The sequence below is a fragment of the Taudactylus pleione genome, unplaced genomic scaffold (assembly GCF_031769625.1).
Source record: "Taudactylus pleione unplaced genomic scaffold, aTauple2 ptg000370l, whole genome shotgun sequence".
NCBI lineage: Eukaryota > Metazoa > Chordata > Amphibia > Anura > Myobatrachidae > Taudactylus > Taudactylus pleione.
In genome coordinates this window covers 2,461,314-2,481,249 of record NW_028284771.1, presented here as the reverse complement: position 1 = coordinate 2,481,249, position 19,936 = coordinate 2,461,314, and the positions used below count along the sequence as shown (strand labels likewise).

Genomic DNA, 19,936 nt, shown 5'->3' with positions numbered 1-19,936 from the left:
GTCACCGCTCCCCAACTTGCGTCTGTGGTGACAATCCAGTTGGGAGTCACCAGGTACCGACCCTGGAGAAGGTGATCGGTAATCAGCCACCAGTGAAGTGACTGACGAGTGCTGTCTGACAGAACCAGCAACTGAGAAGAAAGGTTGTCTGAGCAGCCCGTCCAATTCTGGAGAATCTCCCACTGGAGAATCAGTCAATGGAAGTGGCCGTACTGGATGGTCTCGAAGGTAGAGACCATCGTGCCTAGTAACCTCATGCCAAGCCAAACGGATGGCCGAGGGGCAGACAGCACTTTCCTGACTAAGTCCTGAAGGGCCCGGGCAAGACAACACTTTCCAGTGCTGTATCGAAGATCACCCCCAAAACAGTCAGACGTTGGCACGGCCTGAGGTGACTCTTCTCGAGATTTAGTATCCACCCATGATGCTGTAACACCTGCACCGTGTGATCCAGGTGGAGCTGAAGTTGGGCAGCGGAATACGCCTTTACTAGCATATTGTCCAAATAGGGGAATCACCGTTATTCCCTTGGAATGCAGTAAGCTTGCCATTATTGCCATGATCTTTGTGAAGACCCGCGGAGCTGTAGCCAAACACTGACTGCCTGCACCTCTACCAGGTAATAGCACCGCACTATCCCCGGGCCCAGACGGTCTCTTCAGAGACCGATGTGTGTGGAATGGGGGAAGCGCTCAGCGCCATCCCCCTTCCCCCTTAGATGCGGCTCTCACTGCAGCTTTACACTCCAGCTGTGTGCTGCTATAAGCAGCACACAGTACCTATAGTAAAAAATAAACATAACATTACAAATAAAGGAAAAAAATCCCTAAGCTAAACCAGGGCTGCGGAGCAGCCCTGAAACAAAGTGCCTCTCTCCACAGGCACTAAACTTACACTGAAGTCAGGGGTTGCAGAGTGGAGGAGTTCTAGATTTCAGTGTTAGTGCCCAATCCACACCTTCCCACCTAAAACCCATGGTCCAGTGTCCCCCAGCCTAGACGAAAGAGAAATGGCGTTTTTGGAAGCGCTTTCCATCTTTCTATCCATGGGGTATCTAATAGCACCTGCATCTACAAGAGGAATTGCAATTCTAGCAGACATGCTGGCTATGGCTACATCTACTTCAGGGACCAGACTCAATTTCTATATATTCATCAGTAAATAGATACATGAAATCTAGTTTTGTAGCATTAGATTAATGTTTTTCCACCTGCGCAAATAACTTGTGTACTAAATCTTTTACCACAGGATGAGCCTGGAAGACGCTATTCTTACGGCTGTGTCTTCAGCTGTTTGGGGTCGGGCTGATTCTCCATCCTACTTCAGAATGCGGTTTTCTACATTTGTACGCGCAAGGAACTGTGTACTAGGGATTGGGAATGCTCAGAGCCTTTGAGACTCTCTTTCCCACCTACCTGGCACTTCATGAAAGACCCGATGCATGCACATTGCACAGGCCTCTCTCTAGGCACACGCTTTTTGAATGTTTACACTCCGATCTGCTCTCCGAGGTATCAGAGTGGTGTTCCCTGGGTAGCCAGCCCTGTCATCGGCTTGCAGCATCACATGGTGCCTTGCTGGGCACAGAGAGGTAAGCCCCTGCACTACATAATTATTTTACTCTACCAGACAGGAAACAGGACGGGCTGCATTATATACCATTCGGGTGCTTTTTTTTTTCTTTTTTAAATCTAACTGCTTCTACCCAACTTAGAAGGGGAGCTACCCATTGTAATGGCTGCCATGCAGTATTGAAGGTAATTTCTTATCTGAACCAATATTGCTAAAAGTGCAGAAAATCCATTTAATCAAGAGTTAGCGACATCACTATGGCCTTTGTGAGCTGGACCACTATTACTACATGCCCTAGTAACAGACTGCATTTACATGAATATTCGTTAAAAATCTGTGTGTGTAGGTTACAAAATGTGCCTTTTTAGATATTCCGTTGAGTATAATGCACTGAAACGCTAGAACCTACAAGTATCAAAGCTTTCTGTAGACCACAATAGTAACGCCAGCACACTAAAAGAAAGTGAGGAAGGCGATTAAAAAGTATAGGGTGACAAATATATGTTAATTAGCATTGAGCAAGGCTGTATATAATTAAATTCCAGGCATAACACTACATAAAACTTACAACACTGAAAGTCTTTTGATCAAGTTCTTCCGCCTCTTCAGAAATTGGAACTGGGTCGCTACTAGCAGTTATGTGAACTGGGGTTTCAGCAGAAATGTTTTTCTTCAGTTTCTCCTTATCCACTTTTACATCATTTACCTACCCAATACAGGAAAATAAAAATTGTCAGAACGTTCACTTGTCGTGGCTAATACAGTGGATGGATTTAAATACAGTGAATTCTAACCTCTGTAAAATCACCTTTAATTTAATTGGACAGAGATATAAAAGATGCATGTAACTGGCCATGCATTCTCTTTCTTCATTCGATGAGCCTACTAGACATCTTGTATGGCTTATGTTATTGTGTATGGACAGGTCAATGAGCAGGACTCTGGCTACCAAAAACAAGTTTTCCCAATAATTGCCTTATTTTCTCTCAAGTTAATACAAATAATAAAGTGTATAGTTTGTCCATAATGAATATATACAGTGGTGGCCAAAATTGCGGACACATTTTGAAATTTGAATGTTTATCAACTTCAAATGCTTATAAAAACTGTTTCACTTCATGCAGTGCAATGATTCATATATCAAAAGAAAGATAATTTAATGCTGAATTCAACACAATAAACAGAGGTCAAATATAAGTGAGGTTATGCCGTGAAAACAACACTTAGGACAGTAACATCATAAGTATACAGGGATTTTCACCCTATCAGTATTTCGTTAGGTATCCTTTATTTTTCCAAGTCCTCAGCACAGCGACGTGATCCAGGATTGTGGTGTTAAGTGAAAACGGTCTTTCGTATGCAGCAATTCCGAGATAAATTGGTGGGAATGTGACATCAGGAGTAAGAAAGTTTTGTTTACGCCATCAGGAAACACAATCTATACAAAACAAAGAAGCAAAAGGCCGGAAAAAGTGCACAATAGCTGTTGATAGGAGAATAAAACGAATTTGTATCAGGGATTGATGGATGTCACTGCGGCCATTAGCAGTGAACTGAGTACAACTGGTGTCTTAGTCTTCTCTGTACCGTTCTTGCACTGACAAACGGAGGTTGGCCTAAAAGGTAGGATTCCCCGAAAAAAGCCATTGCTGAATAAAAAGCAGCAGCAGAAACGAATACAGTGGGCAAAAGAACACATTGCATGGACAGAAGGTCAGTGGAAACAAGTGATATGGAGTGACGAAACTAAGATATCCATATTTGGTAGTTATGGGAGAAAATCTGTGTTAAGATTCAAAGTGTTCTGATTATAAGTGTAAATACAATTTGATAACTAAGTCAGAGTTACGCTGGAGTTAAACTGGAGGAAAACTGAGGGAAAAGAAACTCAAAACCAGAACAATTTCTGAACAACAAGAAGCAACATACTTATGTGAATGAACAAAATCAACATCTTCTGCTGTATGCATATCCAGGCAACTACTTACTGCACTCACTGCTTGGACACTGCAAGTGCTCCCCTGTCTGTGTGCTGCTCTTGTTGATTGATCTTTGTTGATCAGAACACTTCAGACTGGATCAGCTCGGGTACATTGTAATTTTGTCCTCATTCATTTTGTATTGCCTTTTCCAATTGTGTCACATCTATCCACTTTAATCATTTGTTTAAAAACTAATTCCTGCACCCACTACTCACATACCTCTCCTTTATATATCACTTTTGGAGCTGTGCTCATACATTAGCAGCACTGTTCTTTACATGTATTTTTGAACATTTAACAACTTTAATCCACACTGACTCTATATCTCACAGCCTCCACTCCAGTTTACATCTCAATTATTACCTTGTCCACAGCATGAACACCCTTACTTCACACAACCCCCATATTCTATGTCCACATAATCCTCTACTTTATCCATCCCTCTCTTCCCCCTCCTGTTTCCTCCACTTGCTGTTCTTCCTTTTTTTCTCTCATCAGTCTGCTTCCAACCCTCTGCTTCTTTCCCCCACCTCTCCTATACCTCCACTCTCAACCACCTCCCTCCATGGTCTTGTTACCCCACTACTAAGCCCCATTCCCTCCTCGTTCTGTCTGTCACCTCCAGGGCTGCCAAGAGAAATTCTGGGCCCGGGTACTGCAACATCCTGTGGGACCACATCATGTATGGCTGCACCCATTTGTGAGTGGGTCTAGCATGTGAGATGCACCCACTCACAGGAGCATGGCATAGCTCCCAGCAGCTGGAACTAAAGTAGTCACTACTGTATTAGGATGGCGGGACAGTCCCATAATAGCTGCATTTCTTGTCAGGCTGTATATAGATGCTAAAATGTAACACACAAATTAAAGTGCTTCTACTTTACTTTGTACATCTCTCATGTAAATAACACAAACAATCTATTTTCTATCATAGAGATAGATGTATGAATGACTTAATTTTTACATAACATCAGGTCATCTTATACACACACATTCCGCAGCACATATCCTAACCCACTGCTCCATGCTCCTTCTTCACTATCTACCCCTCTGTGTCGTCCCTGTCTGTCTGCCCTTCCCCTTTACAATGTAAGCTCTCACGAGCAGGGCCCTCATCCTCACGTGTTTCTCCTCCCCCTACTTATAGTATAATTTACTCCTAACTCCCCACAACGGCACCTAACACCTGGTTGCTCATGTCCTGCTGCTTGTGTTTTGCAGCTGAGTTTATAACCTTGTCCTTGTCCTGCATTGTTTTGTATTACTATTAACTGTTTTTCTTGTGTGCTCATTTATGTACTGTGTAAGGCGCTGCGGAACCTTTGTGGCGCCATATAAATAAAGGATAATAATAATAATAATAATAATAAAATGTGTGAGACGTCGCATCGGGGAAGAGGTACATCCAGATTTTATTCAAGCGGCAACAAAGAATCCTACAAGTGTTATGATCTGGGCATGTATAACAGCAGATGCTGTAGGCTGCCTTTATGTCATAGATGGCACACTGAACAGCAGAAAGTATATTGACACATATCGGGGATCTTTTTCCAGATAATGCCCCATTTTTTTCCCAGCAGGATTCAGCTCCCTGCCACACTGCACGGATATGCAAACAGTGGTTCACGGAGAATGACATACAGGTGCTGGGATGGCCAGGAAACAGCCCAGACCTGAACCCCACAGAACATTTGTGGTTCTGTTAGAAAAAACTGGTACATCTGATGTGTCCATCCAATAAAAGACAATTAATTGAGGCTATAATTGTCTCATGGCACCACATAAAAAAAAGAAGAAAGAGCTCCAAACATTGGTTGGCTCAATGACATCGCTGTGCTGCTGTCTTGAAAAATAAAGGATACCCAACGAAATACTGATAGCACAGTAACATCATAAGTACACAGGGATTTTCACCCTAAGTGTTGATTTCACTGCATAATGATATATGAATCATTGGACTGCGTGAAGTGTAACAGTTTTTATAAGCATTCGAAGATTAAACACATTCAAATTTCAAAAAGTGTCTGCAATTTTGGCCACCACTGTATGTAACATGTGCTACACCTGCAGTAGGGATTACATGACAGAGAGAACAACCTTAGGATATTATGGTTTAGGTTCTTACTCATGCAGACAAATATTTTATACATTTGAATTACCTACTGTGAACATGGAAATGTGATGTACTCTGCTGGTCTAAAGCAAATGGACAAAACATAATGTGTCCCCACCCATCTAATGTAGCAGAAATTGTGTTTATTCACCTTTTCCTCTCGGATTTCTCGCTCTTTTACTGGCTCTTTTACTTTTGCTTCCTTTTTTTCCTTTGAATCTTTTTCATCTTTCTTTTCTTCCCGATCTTTCTTTTCTTTCTTTATCTCCTTCTTGGTCTCTTTAATTTCCTTCTTATCTTCGGGCTCTTTTTTCAAAGTTACTTCAGAATCTGTTCGTTCCTCATTCTCTTTCTCTGCTTTACATTTTTTACTGTTTGTTTTCACAGAAGCATCATCTTCCTACAATAAAAGCACAATAAGGTTCACTGTTAATTTAAAGGAATTTGAAGGGAAAATGCCCCTAAAAATAAAGGCTAATGCTCACTTTACTGTAAAGGCATTTTGTGTACGAATTTTATGGAATGAATATATATATATATATATATATATATATATATATATGAGAGAGAGAGAGAGAGAGAGAGAGAACTTAGACCTTTGGCATTGCAATTACACATGCTACTGCTCTATTCTCAGCCTCCATCTAAAATCAGAACCTTGGGGACATCATCACAAAGCTGCCTCCATGGGAGTGTGCACTCTAAAGTTGTTGTGCACAACAAATGGCCTCCAAAACTAGCAACTTTGACTATTCAAACTTTTACAGATCAATCTTTTTGCATACAGAGAATCAGGTGGATATCCGAGACATACTCTGTTGTGAATCTGTGCCATATCGCCCAGGAAGAAACAATTTGGACAATCATTTTGTCTGACAAGTGGGGTTAGTTCTAAGAAAAAGCCATGCCAGCTAAGTTTCAAACCACTGCCCCTCCCACCAATGAAAGAACAGAAGTAAGCTGGCCAAATGAAAAGTAGAGGTAGGAAACACTTTGTTGCAAATAAAAAATTTATCTTCCACTATGCCTAAGAAGAATACACTGGTGGTGCTCCTCCAGTTGTTCCACAGGCTATACTCCTTTATCAACCTGAACAATAAAGGAGAGAAACAAGATGGAAATGTTTTTTTGTTCTAACCTGATAGTGTTTCCAGTGTCCCTTAGGGAATCTGGAGTAAAGGCTCTGAGTATAGACTGAGTATAGGTGGTGCTGAAGGAGCCTAGGGCACTAATAGTTGAAGTTCAGGAGCACAGGTTTCTCCTCCCCTATACCCCAATTCCTGCCCATACCTGCCAGTTGATACCAACAAAGCCCTAAGGATAGAGAGGAGGAGGAGGAGAAAACCAAACACACCAACAGACACACCATTGAGGTCCGGGGTCTTGGGCTGCCAAAACCCTAGACAAAAACCTCAAGCAACAGTCAGGCACGCAAGAGCAGGTGTCCAGTGTCCTCCAGGGAATTTGGAGAAACTGATCAAGTAAGAAGCAAAATCCGATTTTCATCTTCATTCCTGGGAGACACTGGAAAACACTAGTATGAGGGAATGCTTCTGTGTTGTGCGTAAGACACTGTGCCCAAAACTAGTGTCTGGAGGCGAAGTTGTCAAATCGGTAGGTTAGTGCGTGCTGAGGACCATGTATCAATCTTACAAAACTTCTCCGCCGAGCTGCCCAGTAAATCCCCACCGACCCAGTCGAGTGAGCAGCCACCAAAACAGGGACAGGAATATGCGCCAAAGAGTAGGCCTGACAGATGACAACCTTAATCCAATGCGTCAGTGTTCATTTGGACATTATACAAGAAAATCAAGGAATTAAGAGTGCATAGAATTATTGGTCCTGTCGACAGATACAAAGAGCCCAGACCACATCTAAAGAAGAAAAAGAGGAGGAATCCTATGATGTGCCCACAGAAAGATGGAACCATAATCTCCTGGTTAATGTGGAACAGAGAGGCCTGATTGGTGGATTGCTGCAGAGATGGTTGTCCTTCTGGAAGGTTCTCCTCTCTCCACAGAGGAATGCTGTAAGCTCTGACAGACTGACCATCGGGTTCTTGGTCACCTCCCTGACTAGGGCCCTTGTCCCACGATCGCTCAATTTAGACGGCCGGCCAACTCTAGGAAGAGTCCTGGTGGTTCCGACTTCTTCCATTTACGGATGATGGAGGCCACTGTGCTCATTGGGACCTTCAAAAGCAGATATTTTTCCATACCCTTCTTTAGATTTGTGCCTCGAGACAATCCTGTATCGGAGGTCTACAGATAATTCCTTGAACTTCATGCATGGTTTGTGCTCTGACATGCACTGTGAAGTGTGGGACCTTATATAGACAGGTGTATGCCTTTTAAAATCATGTCCAATCAACTGAATTTACTACAGCTGGACTCCCAATTAAGCACTAGGAACATCTTGAGGATGATCGGTGGAAACAGAATGCACCTGAGCTCAATTTTGAGCTTCATGGCAAAGGCTGTGAATACTTATGTACATGTGATTTCTTAGTGTTTTTTTTCAATCAAATTTTCAAATATCTCAAAAAAACTTTTTACATGTTGTCATTATGGGGTATTGTGTGTAGAATTTTGAGGATAAAAAATGAATTTATTACATTTTGGAATAAGGCAGTAACAACAAAATGTGGGAAAAGTGAAGCGCTGTGAATACTTTCCAGACGCACTGTATAACCACCGGGATAGAGGTCTCAACATCCGAGGTAATGGAAATATCATCCTCGTGACCTGAAGAAACCTCCGCGTCAGAGTCATAACCAGACAGGGGAGTAGATCTATCTTGTTTGGTAGGCTGCCACTTGGCTAGGTGGTCCCTGTCTAGGATCTGCTGGAAAGATACTGACATCTGTGCCAACTAGATCCACGGTGGTTCCATGGCAGACTGCTGCGAATCACCATGAGCAGATAGAATGCTAGTGGCCTGGTCCGCACCTGTAGGAAGACTAGCAGGGGGAGTGGGCCTGGGGGTTAACTGCAACAATACTATGAAAGTAGGGTAGCGCATGCCAGTTCCTGACTGGAAGCTGTGGCTGGAGGGACCGACGCAGACACCGTCGAAGTCCTGAACCGTGGGAGAAAGTACTTAGGCAGAGGTCCTAAAGCTGCACACACAGGAGCACCCACCTCCCTGTGTGCCTTGCTTTTGGAAGACCAAGAATGCCCCTACACATAATGTTATCCAACCTGAGGTGTGCAGTTAAGGGGTTAGTGCACTGAATGTTAAAGCGCCACAAAAGATAAAATAAACTATGAAGAAACTGCTTAAAAGCAGCCTCTGTAAAACCAGTGCACGTCTCCATGAGGCACCAAACTGAAACTGGCTGCCTGTGACTGGGGGCAGGGTATAGGGGAGAGGGAGCCTGAGCTGTTGAGAAAGAAGCATTAACCGTTTGGTGCACAGAATTCAGCTCACCAGCCTATACTCATGGTTCAGCCTGTGCTCCCATGGATGAGAAGAGAAATATCTAAAGGATTTATGTTCATAACATTATATTCTAGTACCTTACACATTCATTAGTATTTTATGTTTAATGTACCAGTAGTAAGATTATATGCCACTACTTATCAATCAAAGAATTTAAATTCAACACATTGTTTAATGCACTAGAGTCTTTGAACCAAATTACACCCCATGCTCACCTTATCATCCTCCTCCTCCTCTTCATCTTCCTCTGACTTTTCCGATGTAGGTGGTGAAGATTCACTCTTTATTTCCTCTTCAATTTTCACAGGCTTAACAATTTTACTTTTCTTTGCTCTGGCTTTTCTCCTTTTTGAATTACCCTATGAGGATACAAAAGGGAAAGTCACTTAATCTTAATGATTATTATTACTATAATATCAACATAAAGTGCTACATAGAAGTAAAAATGTAATTCTCATAACTCCTGTATACACAATTTACGAAGGATCTAACCAGGAGTGAAGATAAGCTTTGTGTCTGCCACCTGACAAGGACAAACCCCCCCACCCCCACCCCACATAGTAGACAGAAGTCACCCTCAACCTATATGACCACAATATATTGCAGTAAACATCACAGTGACTGCCACATAATACATAATCACAGTGACTACCATATAATGCAGAGAACGTCACATTGGTCTCAATAAAATACAGAGAACTTTACACTGACCGCCATATAATGCAGAGAACATCGCAGTGACCATTTTATAATACAGAATGCATAAATGGCCACCATATAATACCGAGAGCATCAGTGGCCACCATGCAATATATAAAGCTTTAGTGACCGCCATATAATACAGAGGAGTATAACCAACATACAAGAGAGATTATTTTTTATCACCTTACAAGGTCATTGCCTCATCAATAATCACCCCTTCAATAAAAATAATTAACTAACTCGGAATAATCTTAATACCATTCAATATAATATAACCCCTTTACAATAAATTCCTACATAATCCCCATTAATTAGCCCCAATATCATATGTGCATTGACCCTCAGTCTCCAAAAAAAAAAAAAATCATTCATCTTAATTAACCTCATTAAATTATTATAACCTTATCCTAACTATTACCTACCATACTCTATGACATGCCCTCTGCAGGGGTCGTGAACTCCAGTCCTCAAGGACTACCAACAGGTCATGTTTTGTGTACCTCTTCAATCAGGCATAGCTGAGAAAATCTATGTTGTGTCAGTAATTATCCCACCTGCTTCCAGACAGAAATCCAAAAAACATGACCTGTTAGGGAATACTTCAGGATTGCGGAGGAGAAACACTGCCCTAACTTACCTGTTGAGGATCTCTTCTACTCCTCTCCTGCTGCGGCCATACAGCATTCTGGAGAGGCCATGTAAAGAGCCTATTGCTGCAGAGCACATCCCCTGGGAGGAAATAACTTTACGCTGATTGCCCTCTCACCCTATTCTTGGCAATTGCAGCTGACATTCCAGCTCACCCTGGCACACCCTCCCTCTGTCACCTGGGGCAGATGCCCCACCTGTACCCCTGGCACTAACACGGTATGAGCAGTCATTTGAAAAGACAAGTGAAATGCATGATTAATTTTTTATGGAGTTTTCATATTAATAACTTACCCCACCAGAAAGTCGTTGTGCTTCTTTTCTTGCAAGGTCCTTGTTAAGCAATTTAATGAGGTAGTCTGCTCTGGTCTGTAACTGCTTAGCTTGGGGCTTCTTGTCAGGATCATCAGGTAATATCTAAAGGAGAATAAAAAGCATATACTGCACTTTTCTTCTTTCTTGCAGTATAATAATACATTTGGTTTACAGAGAAATAAACTTTATAAAATAGGATATAATATGGCAGAGGGTATTTACACAAACTGAACTCATATGAGAGGATTATATTAGCTAAGATTTAACAATTTAGGAAAATAAGCTATGTAAAATGTCACGTGCGGTACTTTGCAAAGTATGATCCATCTTCTTATAAGCTTAATAAGAAAAACTTTACAGCAAACAAGCAAAGTTCTGCACTCAGCAATCACATAACAAATATGTATTTGGAAACCAGGGGGTGTGTTGTGTGGTACAATAAGCAACTTCAGTAGGGGAAGTATATATTTGAAGCTGTGGTATCACTCCAGTACTATAAAGGGGAGATAAAGGCTAGACGCAAAGGGGTTGATAATCAAATTTTCCTCCTGGAACTTTCCTACTGCTTTAATTTACATTCCGAAAGGCACAACACACACACTCCCCCAATGGCTGAGGTACAGGGCAAGGTGGAGGTTCGTCAGTTCGTCCCTCATGAGTGGCAAATACGCTCATCCATAAATGTAAACTCAAACCATAACTTTAAAAAGCCTAACCAAACTCTGTGTGGGGACAAAACCCCATGTAATAATCTGACACCAGAACAAATAAAAGTGTACCCTAAGAGGTGGAGATTCATAGAAAGAAAAGCTTCAATTATTGTTCAGACTTTTCTCCACTAATGACATCTACAGGTAAATCCCAAACACTGAACCGACAAGCCGCTAAATTTAATGAAGCAATATACCTTTTGCGTTAAGTTGAGGTCAGGATCCATTTTAATCATCTCCCAGCTGCCATATCCATATTCATATATTCCAATCAAAAGGTTGGAGTCATCTTCCTTGGTCCAGTCAATATCAAAATGTGCTGCTTTTGTATGGCATGGAACAACATACCTAGAAAGAGAAAATAAAACGTATAAAATATGGATATCCATAGTTATCGTGATTTAACCACTTCCGCTCAACTATAGATAACCTTAAACACGCAATGTTACAGTGCCTTGAAGACCAAGTTTGGAAACAACTGTTTTTAAAGATTTAAAGCAATGATTTACATTAAACAAGTGACTGGAAAGACAAATGGTAATGAAAAATGGAAGTATATACTGTAGTTGTAACAAAGCTGGACAGGCCACAAATACAGTATGTGTGCGCGCATATACATATATATATCACTTCTCAAAGTGATCAATTAGTGTTCATTCTAGTACCCTGCACCTGTCACAACCCGTGCAGTTTCTATTTCCTGCCTGGGGTGTCACTCTCTGCTCTGGTGCTTCTAGCACACTCAGCTGATGCAACAAACTTCTGATATACAGGCCCAGCATGTTGTAAGCACAAGAGCAGAGTGTGACAGCCCAGACAAGAAATAAAAACTAAACGGGTTGTGACAGGTGCAGGGTACTAGAATGAACACTCAAAGTTTCACTGTTTTAAGCCTACTGAAGCTACAGGTAATGAGCACATTGTAATGAAGCACTGGTTAATGTTAACTATACTACGTGTAAATACCGTTACAGTCATTCATGCAAATGATTATACATGCATCTCTAAATAAGCTAGATATATATTTTAAAACAAGTCTAGAAAGCCTTAGTTCTGTTTGCCATTAAAAAAATAAATGGCCTAACACTACAGGCATGACTCCAACATAGAATGGCATTACTACAGTAACCCAGTACTTTAATGTAATGTGTACTATGATGTTTTGCTTGGTTCTATTGTGATCGCAATAACAACAGAACCAATATGCAGCTGTCATGCAAAAGTGTAAACACCACATTGGACCCTGGGACAAGGGATGTGGTATATAATGTCAACATTCACAATGTCTAACCCTCCCCCTAGCACCTAATTCAAACCATCAACCCCCTTTTCCCACTTACCCCCCCCCCCCTTAAACGAACCATAACCCTCCTGTCCCGCAGCCTAGCCCTAATGGTGACATTCTGAGAGTAACGACATTGTGAATCTTGACCAAATGACTCCATCCATGGTCAAGACTTAATAATTAGGCTTTAAAATATAAAAGTGATGGTGTATAATAACTGTTACAAGAACAACAACAACAACACTGCCATGGAGAACCACCTAATGGAATGTGATCTTTAAATTCAGAAACTTAGCAGCTGCATTGTAAAACGTAGCCTCTTACGCAAGTGTTATCAAACAGTCTGTAGTTAAGATATCAAATAATTCCCTGCACGAGACAAACAAGAAACACTGTGAAAAATGTCTACCCACCTTTTCCTTTCCTCCGGATCTGAGGGAATAGATTTATGCAGTGGAAGCAGCTCCTCTTCATGAGAACTGACCAGCTTTGCATTAACCTGTACTCCTGAGATTCGAAAGGTTGGTCCTTTCATTTTTCCCCGCCTTCCACCTTGGTTTAAAGAAAGACGGCTCATTAACCAGTACATTAACTACATCTTAGAATGAATTTAGATAATTCAGCATGATATTGGGTATTAGAAGAAAAGGGTTGGAGCATTTACTACCTAACTACACAATGAATTGAAGAACACAAATCAGAGTGTCGTTTGATGCACATCTCAGCACCATCTTACTTAGTGGCACAATAAGCCAATTTTTAACCCCTTTAAAAAGTCAGTCATGTGCTGAGCCCTTTTTTTTCCAACGTTTGCGCTGGTCACATTCAGACATCAATATAATTAATTTTATTATACAGGACCCTCATAAATTATACCTTGTTTTTTCCAGTAGATACTGCATTTCACAAATATAACATGTCTTTTTTGTTGTAACATATAAAATAACATTTAACCAAAATGTCGAATAAAATAAAATAATTAAGTGTAATTGAAATTATAGGCCAACGTTGTGATTCCTGCTTTAGCATTACTTCACCCTTGCTTCGTGTAGGTTTTCACTACAACATACGCACTTGAAAATGATCATGCTTTTTTTCTGCAATTTTTAATAATCTCAATTTAAAACACAGTGACCTCAACCCCATCTATAAAAAAACAACAACAATTTTTCTGTAGTGCAAGGTGATGACCAGACAATAGATGCTTGGGACCGCATCATTTGACAGAGGGAACTCCCCCTTTTTCAAACAAGGGTGCCACTATGCATGGTGGTAGAATTATGGGGTTGGTAAGGCATTTATTGACCACGCACACACACATGGAAAACATTTTCCGTATCGCAGGTAATAATATTGTGGTGATCATCAGGCAATAACTACTAGGTGACAGCATCATCTGAAAGAGGGTACCCCCTCCTACAAATATAGGTGCCCCTGATTTTATTGGGAGATCTTCCCTCTTCCCAGGACTGAAAGAATGGGGTACCAATAAATGGGTACAGGTGCTGAAGTGAGTGGGTTAATCCCAGCTGCTACTATATAAGGGCTAGTCAGGCCCATGCATAGGTAAACATACAACAGACAAAAGGTAGTAGCGCTTTGATGATATAATAGAATAATAATAATGATACTATGCACGATCTCAAGAGAGTAACAATTATACAAAAAGACGTGGTGCTAATAGTAAAATAAATCTCAATTAGAATACTAATAAATATTATTATTAATCAAGCAGCAAAGAGGTTGCACATACAGTTACACCCAGAAACCAGGTGTTGCACAAAAAAAAGAAAACCTATAAACCCCCTTGCGCTGGTAATATAGATGAAAGTTGGTACAGGGAAAATCATAGATACGAAATTATAAACATTTATTATCACATATATAATATAATAATTCATTGACCGGTCAACAAAATAAATCCTAAAACATCACACCAATAAGATGAATGCTTACTGCTTTAAAAAGGGTCCTCATGAAGCCATATGTCACTCTTTGAAAAAGCCCCCATCAGTGGAGCGAAACGCGTCAGCGGTTTGGACCCCTGGGGATTTCTGTGACACCTACTTACATGCTGATATTGTCTGGAACTCCGGGGAGATGGACGTGCGTTGTATTGCTGGACGGAAACCACCTGTGACGTCGAGGCGGAGACCGTACAGTCTGCCAACTAAAGAACACAATTACCTGACAGGTACCAGTTGGAAAATCTCCCGCTGGAGAAGTCTAGCTTCCCTCCTCGATCAGTTTAGAGGGGGTATTTGGATCTTCCGAAGTGGAGTCGTTATAACTTTTGCACGTATCCCATGTTGCCAACAACACGGAGGTATTACAACAAACATCTGTATTTAAACTGACAGCGCCTACAGTCTAGCCTAGACTGAGAGACTACTGATTTAAGGTCATTTGAATATTTGCTAATCAAAAAGGACATCTGAATATTTAGAAATCATTACGAGTTGTGTGTGGTCACATTAACTATCCGCTGCTGATAGATTATAATCAGTATACAATTTAAGTTCCACCTCCTTCAACTATACTAATCAAAATGGAACTGTAGTTAAAATCTTTTTCAATTATATTTGAAAAATGTCTATAATATTTTTATTCCATGGGAAAAAATTGTAATGTTTTAGGATTATTTTCATTGAACAATGAATTATATTATATATGTGATAATAAATATGTTTATAATTTCGTATCTATGATTTACTCTGTACCAACTTTCATCTATATTACCAGCGCAATGGGGTTTATATGTTTTTTTTTTTTTTTTTTTATAGAATCTCAATAGTGGTCTTAATATATGGATTCAATCTTCATTTGTTAACAAACCTATTATGCCACACACCTGTCCTTTCAGGGCCAGAACAATCTTTTAATGCTTTAATACAGCCGCCGTGTATTAATTCTCCAAGCCTACGGAGATCGGTTTCAGATTTTTCCACTAGCTCCGCATCACGAGCTATTGCATCTAACCTGAAACAAAGACACTTAGTTAGACTTTATGCTCAGCGGCTTATGATTTAGCATTACCTTCATGCAAAAGGCATAGAATTTTTTTTTCAAAATGTCAATTAAAAAGGGACAATGCTACAAGTACCAAATTACAATGTATAATTATTTCCCATCACTTGACATTGCTGAACATCAAAAATATAAATATACTCTGTTTCAAATGTGGACAAAAGCTAGACTTTATTTCATTTATTTTAAACAAATATAATCAAAACAGCATTTTCATATTTGTGCCAAATTAATTTCTCTGAAGCCATTGGTGGGTACATTTGTGTTTATAGAGAACCAAACTAGATTCTATTTTAAATGTTAAAGCAAAGTTTGGATTCTCATCCACCTGAATATACCCTTGCTTGCCAGAAAGTAAGCTATTTTCTAACCAAGCCCTACGGGAAATAATAAAAAGGAAACAAGTGAGAGAAAAAAAAAAAAGGTCCTGATAGAAAAAACCTCAAGGAGAAATAGGGCATAAAATAGAGGAATCCTAGAGTACAATGAATTTGGGGAAAAGGATTTAACAAGTATAAAGATCTAGTTTCTCTTGGAGGATAATCGAACCTTGGGAACATCACAAAGCTGCATCTATGAGAGGGTACACTCTGAAGTTGCAGTATGCAGCACCAACTGTACAAATACTGCATGCTTGGACACAAAAAACTGATTCTGTAAAACTTTGTAAACATGTGTATTTATAATCACTTGGCTGACTGGCATAGCTGCTCTACAGAGGGCTATTGCCAGACAGCCCAGGAGGCACTGACTGATATGGTAGAATGCGCGCACACACACGCACGCACGCACGCACACACACATTCTGGAACAGAATTCCTGGTTCCAGTATAAGCCTGAAATATTTCTACCTAGCAATAGTCTACTTTGATGAAGACCAACCCTTCTTGTGGGCACCATAGGAGTACCAAAATAACTATGTAAGAGTCCCATTAGAATAGGTGCGTGGAGCCCTGGTGGGATCCCAAGACTGATATCACTATTTTTCCAGAGAGCTATCAGTCTAAACACCAGAACCATAATATATCTGTGATAAGTAGAACTTGGAAAGCACTTTAGGATAAAAGAAAGCTTTTCTTCTAAATAAACTAATGTATTAAAAAAAGAAATAAATAAATGAAGGGAACGCCGGAAACGACCGCTCTAACAAATTTTCCGCCCAATACTGGAGTCTCTTGCTCCGAATGTATGGAAGCGGTAGAAATTTTTGAGAGTGTGTACAGATGACCAGGTAGCTGCTTTGCAGAGCTGCTCAACCGAGGCACCATGCTGTACAGCTCAGGAAGCGCCAGCAGCACGAGTCGAGTGGGCCTGAAATGAGGCCGGAACAGTCACATTCGAGGACAAATATGCCTGTCTAATGGCAGAAGTGACCCATCTAGCGATAAACCATTGAGGCAGGCCAGCCTCTTTTTGGTGCATCAATCAACACCAACAGGGAATCCGTACGCCTCAAATGCGTAACGCACGTACCACATCCAACAGTGCGAAGGAAGAAGTTTCACTAGTCACTGAAACCTGGCGAAAAGCTGGAAGGACATTATCTTGGTTAATGTGGAAAGCGGATACCACCTTTGGCAGAAAGGTAGGTTTTGCACGTAATACTACTCTATCCTTATGAAAAATGATAAGCGGAGCTTTACAGGAAAGAGACGCTAATTCAGATACCCTTCTGGCCAAATCAATGCCCAAAAGAAAAATAATCTTCAGAGTGAGATCGCAATTCTACAGACTCCAAAAGGTTCGAAAGTTCCCATTTGGAGTGCCTTCTTTCTATCTATAGGATCTTTAAGGAGTTAGAGACTGAGTAGTGGGAATAACCCTATTCCTGACCAACCTAGCAATAGGAGCATCAACCACTGGAGGAATTTCCCAAAGCTTGGTATCCTCTTCAGAAAAAGGATAAAGACCCTTACATTTTTTCGGAATACGAAACTTGGACTCGGGCTTTAACTAGGCTTAATATTTCCTCAAAATGTAAAAATTTTGGGAAAACAAACACTTTTCTTCTTACGTTTAAAGAAACTGCACTAGTCTCTGGCATAGCTGCCTCCTGTAACTGCAGAGTTTCCCTGACAGTGTCTATCAATATAGAAACTCCTGAATCTGACTGGGAGTCACCCTCCCAGTTTGAGTTGTCCTCTCAGTCACAATCCAATTCCCCTTCTATCTGTGAAGTAGCTGAAGCTTGTTCTCCAGGAAAATCAATAGAGGAATGTGAACATCTTTTAACGGCTGTAGCCCCTGGAGTTGGCATAATTTTATTTAGTGATGTTGCCATCTGAGCGAGACATCGTCCCATATTCTGGGGCCAACTGGGCTCCACCGAGGGATCAGATAAAGGAGGAGCAGGAGGTACAGGGTATCATATTTCTCCTGAAAGCGACGTAATTCACCTGTGGCGTCAGCCATAGGCCTAGCCTAATCAGGCATCATCGACTGTTCAGCCGAACATCCTGGTAATGGAATTCCCTGTGAACAACTTGCACAGAGCGACCCTGGCTCTGTGCTGTTTGCCAATTTTTGTTCTCACATTTTGTACAAGTATAAACAATGATTTGTTCCGGAGTGGAGGCATGGCCAGCCGCAGGTTCCTGCTAATTTAGGACACCTGTAATCATAGCCTCTGGCGTCCGTGGCACGGCCTGATGACGTCATCGCTGCATGACTACATGCACAGCGGCGTTTTACCCACTGCAGTCACTCTCAAATGACGTCACCCACCGCATGTGCAACGGTGCCCTACTGCTCTAGCCACCTGTTCCCTTAGCCTCTGATGATCCCCGGAAACTTTATGTGGCCCAGCCTAATGAAGTCACCGCTGTGCGTCTGCAGGTGCAGCGGTATCCTGAAATCCAGCAAAACCCCTTTCTCTCATAAGGCAGCAGCATGTTGCTGCTTCTGTAACCCTTTCAGCCTGAGGATTGAAGCAGTGTGGTGCTGAGCAGCCCCTGGAGGTGTGAGACAAGCCGGCTCTACAGATCTGTGAGCAATAACAAGCCCCGGCCAATCTGCTCAAAAAGCAGTGTGCTGGGAAGCAGAATATTGCCAACAAGACTTTTATACATTGTAAATAAATCTTACCCTTTTGCCTGCGGCCCCCTCAGATGTGTGTCTGGATTGGAGAGAGACCCAGGGTCATGATAGTTTGGTGACCCTCTCAGGGGCAGTCTTTATAGTGAGAAATAGGTTCACACAAACCTTCTAATCTATCTAACTCCCACTCTGTTGATACTTGTCGCCTGTCTCCAGTAACTAAGCACCCAAATCTTAAAATAAAACCTAACTAGCTAGTGCCTTACTCCAAAGGCACTAAAAACAAGACATCTTACGGTGGAAAGGGAGGTGTTATATAGGGGTGGAAGACAGTTTTCAATTAGCTAGTGTCCAACTCCACCCACCATTATACATAACCGAGATGTAAGGCACCCACCGAATTCACAGGGGAAGGAGAATGCTGTGAAGCTATTAAAACAAGGTTCAGATCCCAAGGAAATAATTAATGGGGACTGTATTGAGGTTGCACATGCATTACTCTACATAAAAATGCAGGCACTTTTACCAGAAATACAGACTTTTTTTTTTTACCAGAAATACAAACTGGATTTCTGGCCTGAAGCTTAGTGCCAAACACAGATCAGAGAAGCCTTAAGAATGAAGTCTTCAACAATCATGTCTTTAACATCACCCTCCAGGTATGATCCATCAGTTACTTCACTTTCCTCCTTAAAATAAAAATACCAAGTCTGAAGACTGAAACCCAGCCAGATTCTGATGCTTCTGAAGGTTAGCTGCAGAGGCGGATTCTTTTACCAAGGAGTGGAAGACAGTCACTAGGCTTTGTTTCCAAACCAGCTATTCTGACCTGGCTGCTGTGGAGCTCCCTAACAAGAAACAGGTCACTCCCTAAGGCTTCCATGAAGGTGGTTGAAGACTGGTGATCACCATATGCCCTCACATAACCCCCCTCTTTGATGTGCGGAGATGGTATAAGCATTGTAATTTTAGTGGTGCATGGGCGCTGGCCATATGGCTTACAAGCTACGCATAAAGCATATGCGTCCGCTTTGTCCACTAAGCAATTTGGAGCAAGCAAAGTCACTGATGCTCCATCTCCATGTTTAGCTTTATAAGAGCACCA

At 41.3% G+C, this 19,936-nt stretch overlaps 1 protein-coding gene across 2 annotated transcripts in view; it reads right to left on the bottom strand.

The window, feature by feature from the left end:
* CHD1 (chromodomain helicase DNA binding protein 1) overlaps positions 1 to 19,936 on the bottom strand; it is a 111,418-nt gene that overhangs the window by 9,736 nt on the left and 81,746 nt on the right. For both annotated transcript variants that reach the window (XM_088444657.1, XM_088444658.1), the window contains 7 exons: positions 15,620 to 15,747; positions 13,182 to 13,320; positions 11,681 to 11,831; positions 10,753 to 10,875; positions 9,324 to 9,467; positions 5,819 to 6,067; positions 2,141 to 2,278 (listed from right to left, as the gene is read on the bottom strand). In XM_088444657.1, coding sequence (XP_088300783.1) covers positions 2,141 to 2,278; positions 5,819 to 6,067; positions 9,324 to 9,467; positions 10,753 to 10,875; positions 11,681 to 11,831; positions 13,182 to 13,320; positions 15,620 to 15,747 — 1,072 coding nt within the window. The remainder of the gene's footprint in view (positions 1 to 2,140; positions 2,279 to 5,818; positions 6,068 to 9,323; positions 9,468 to 10,752; positions 10,876 to 11,680; positions 11,832 to 13,181; positions 13,321 to 15,619; positions 15,748 to 19,936) is intronic.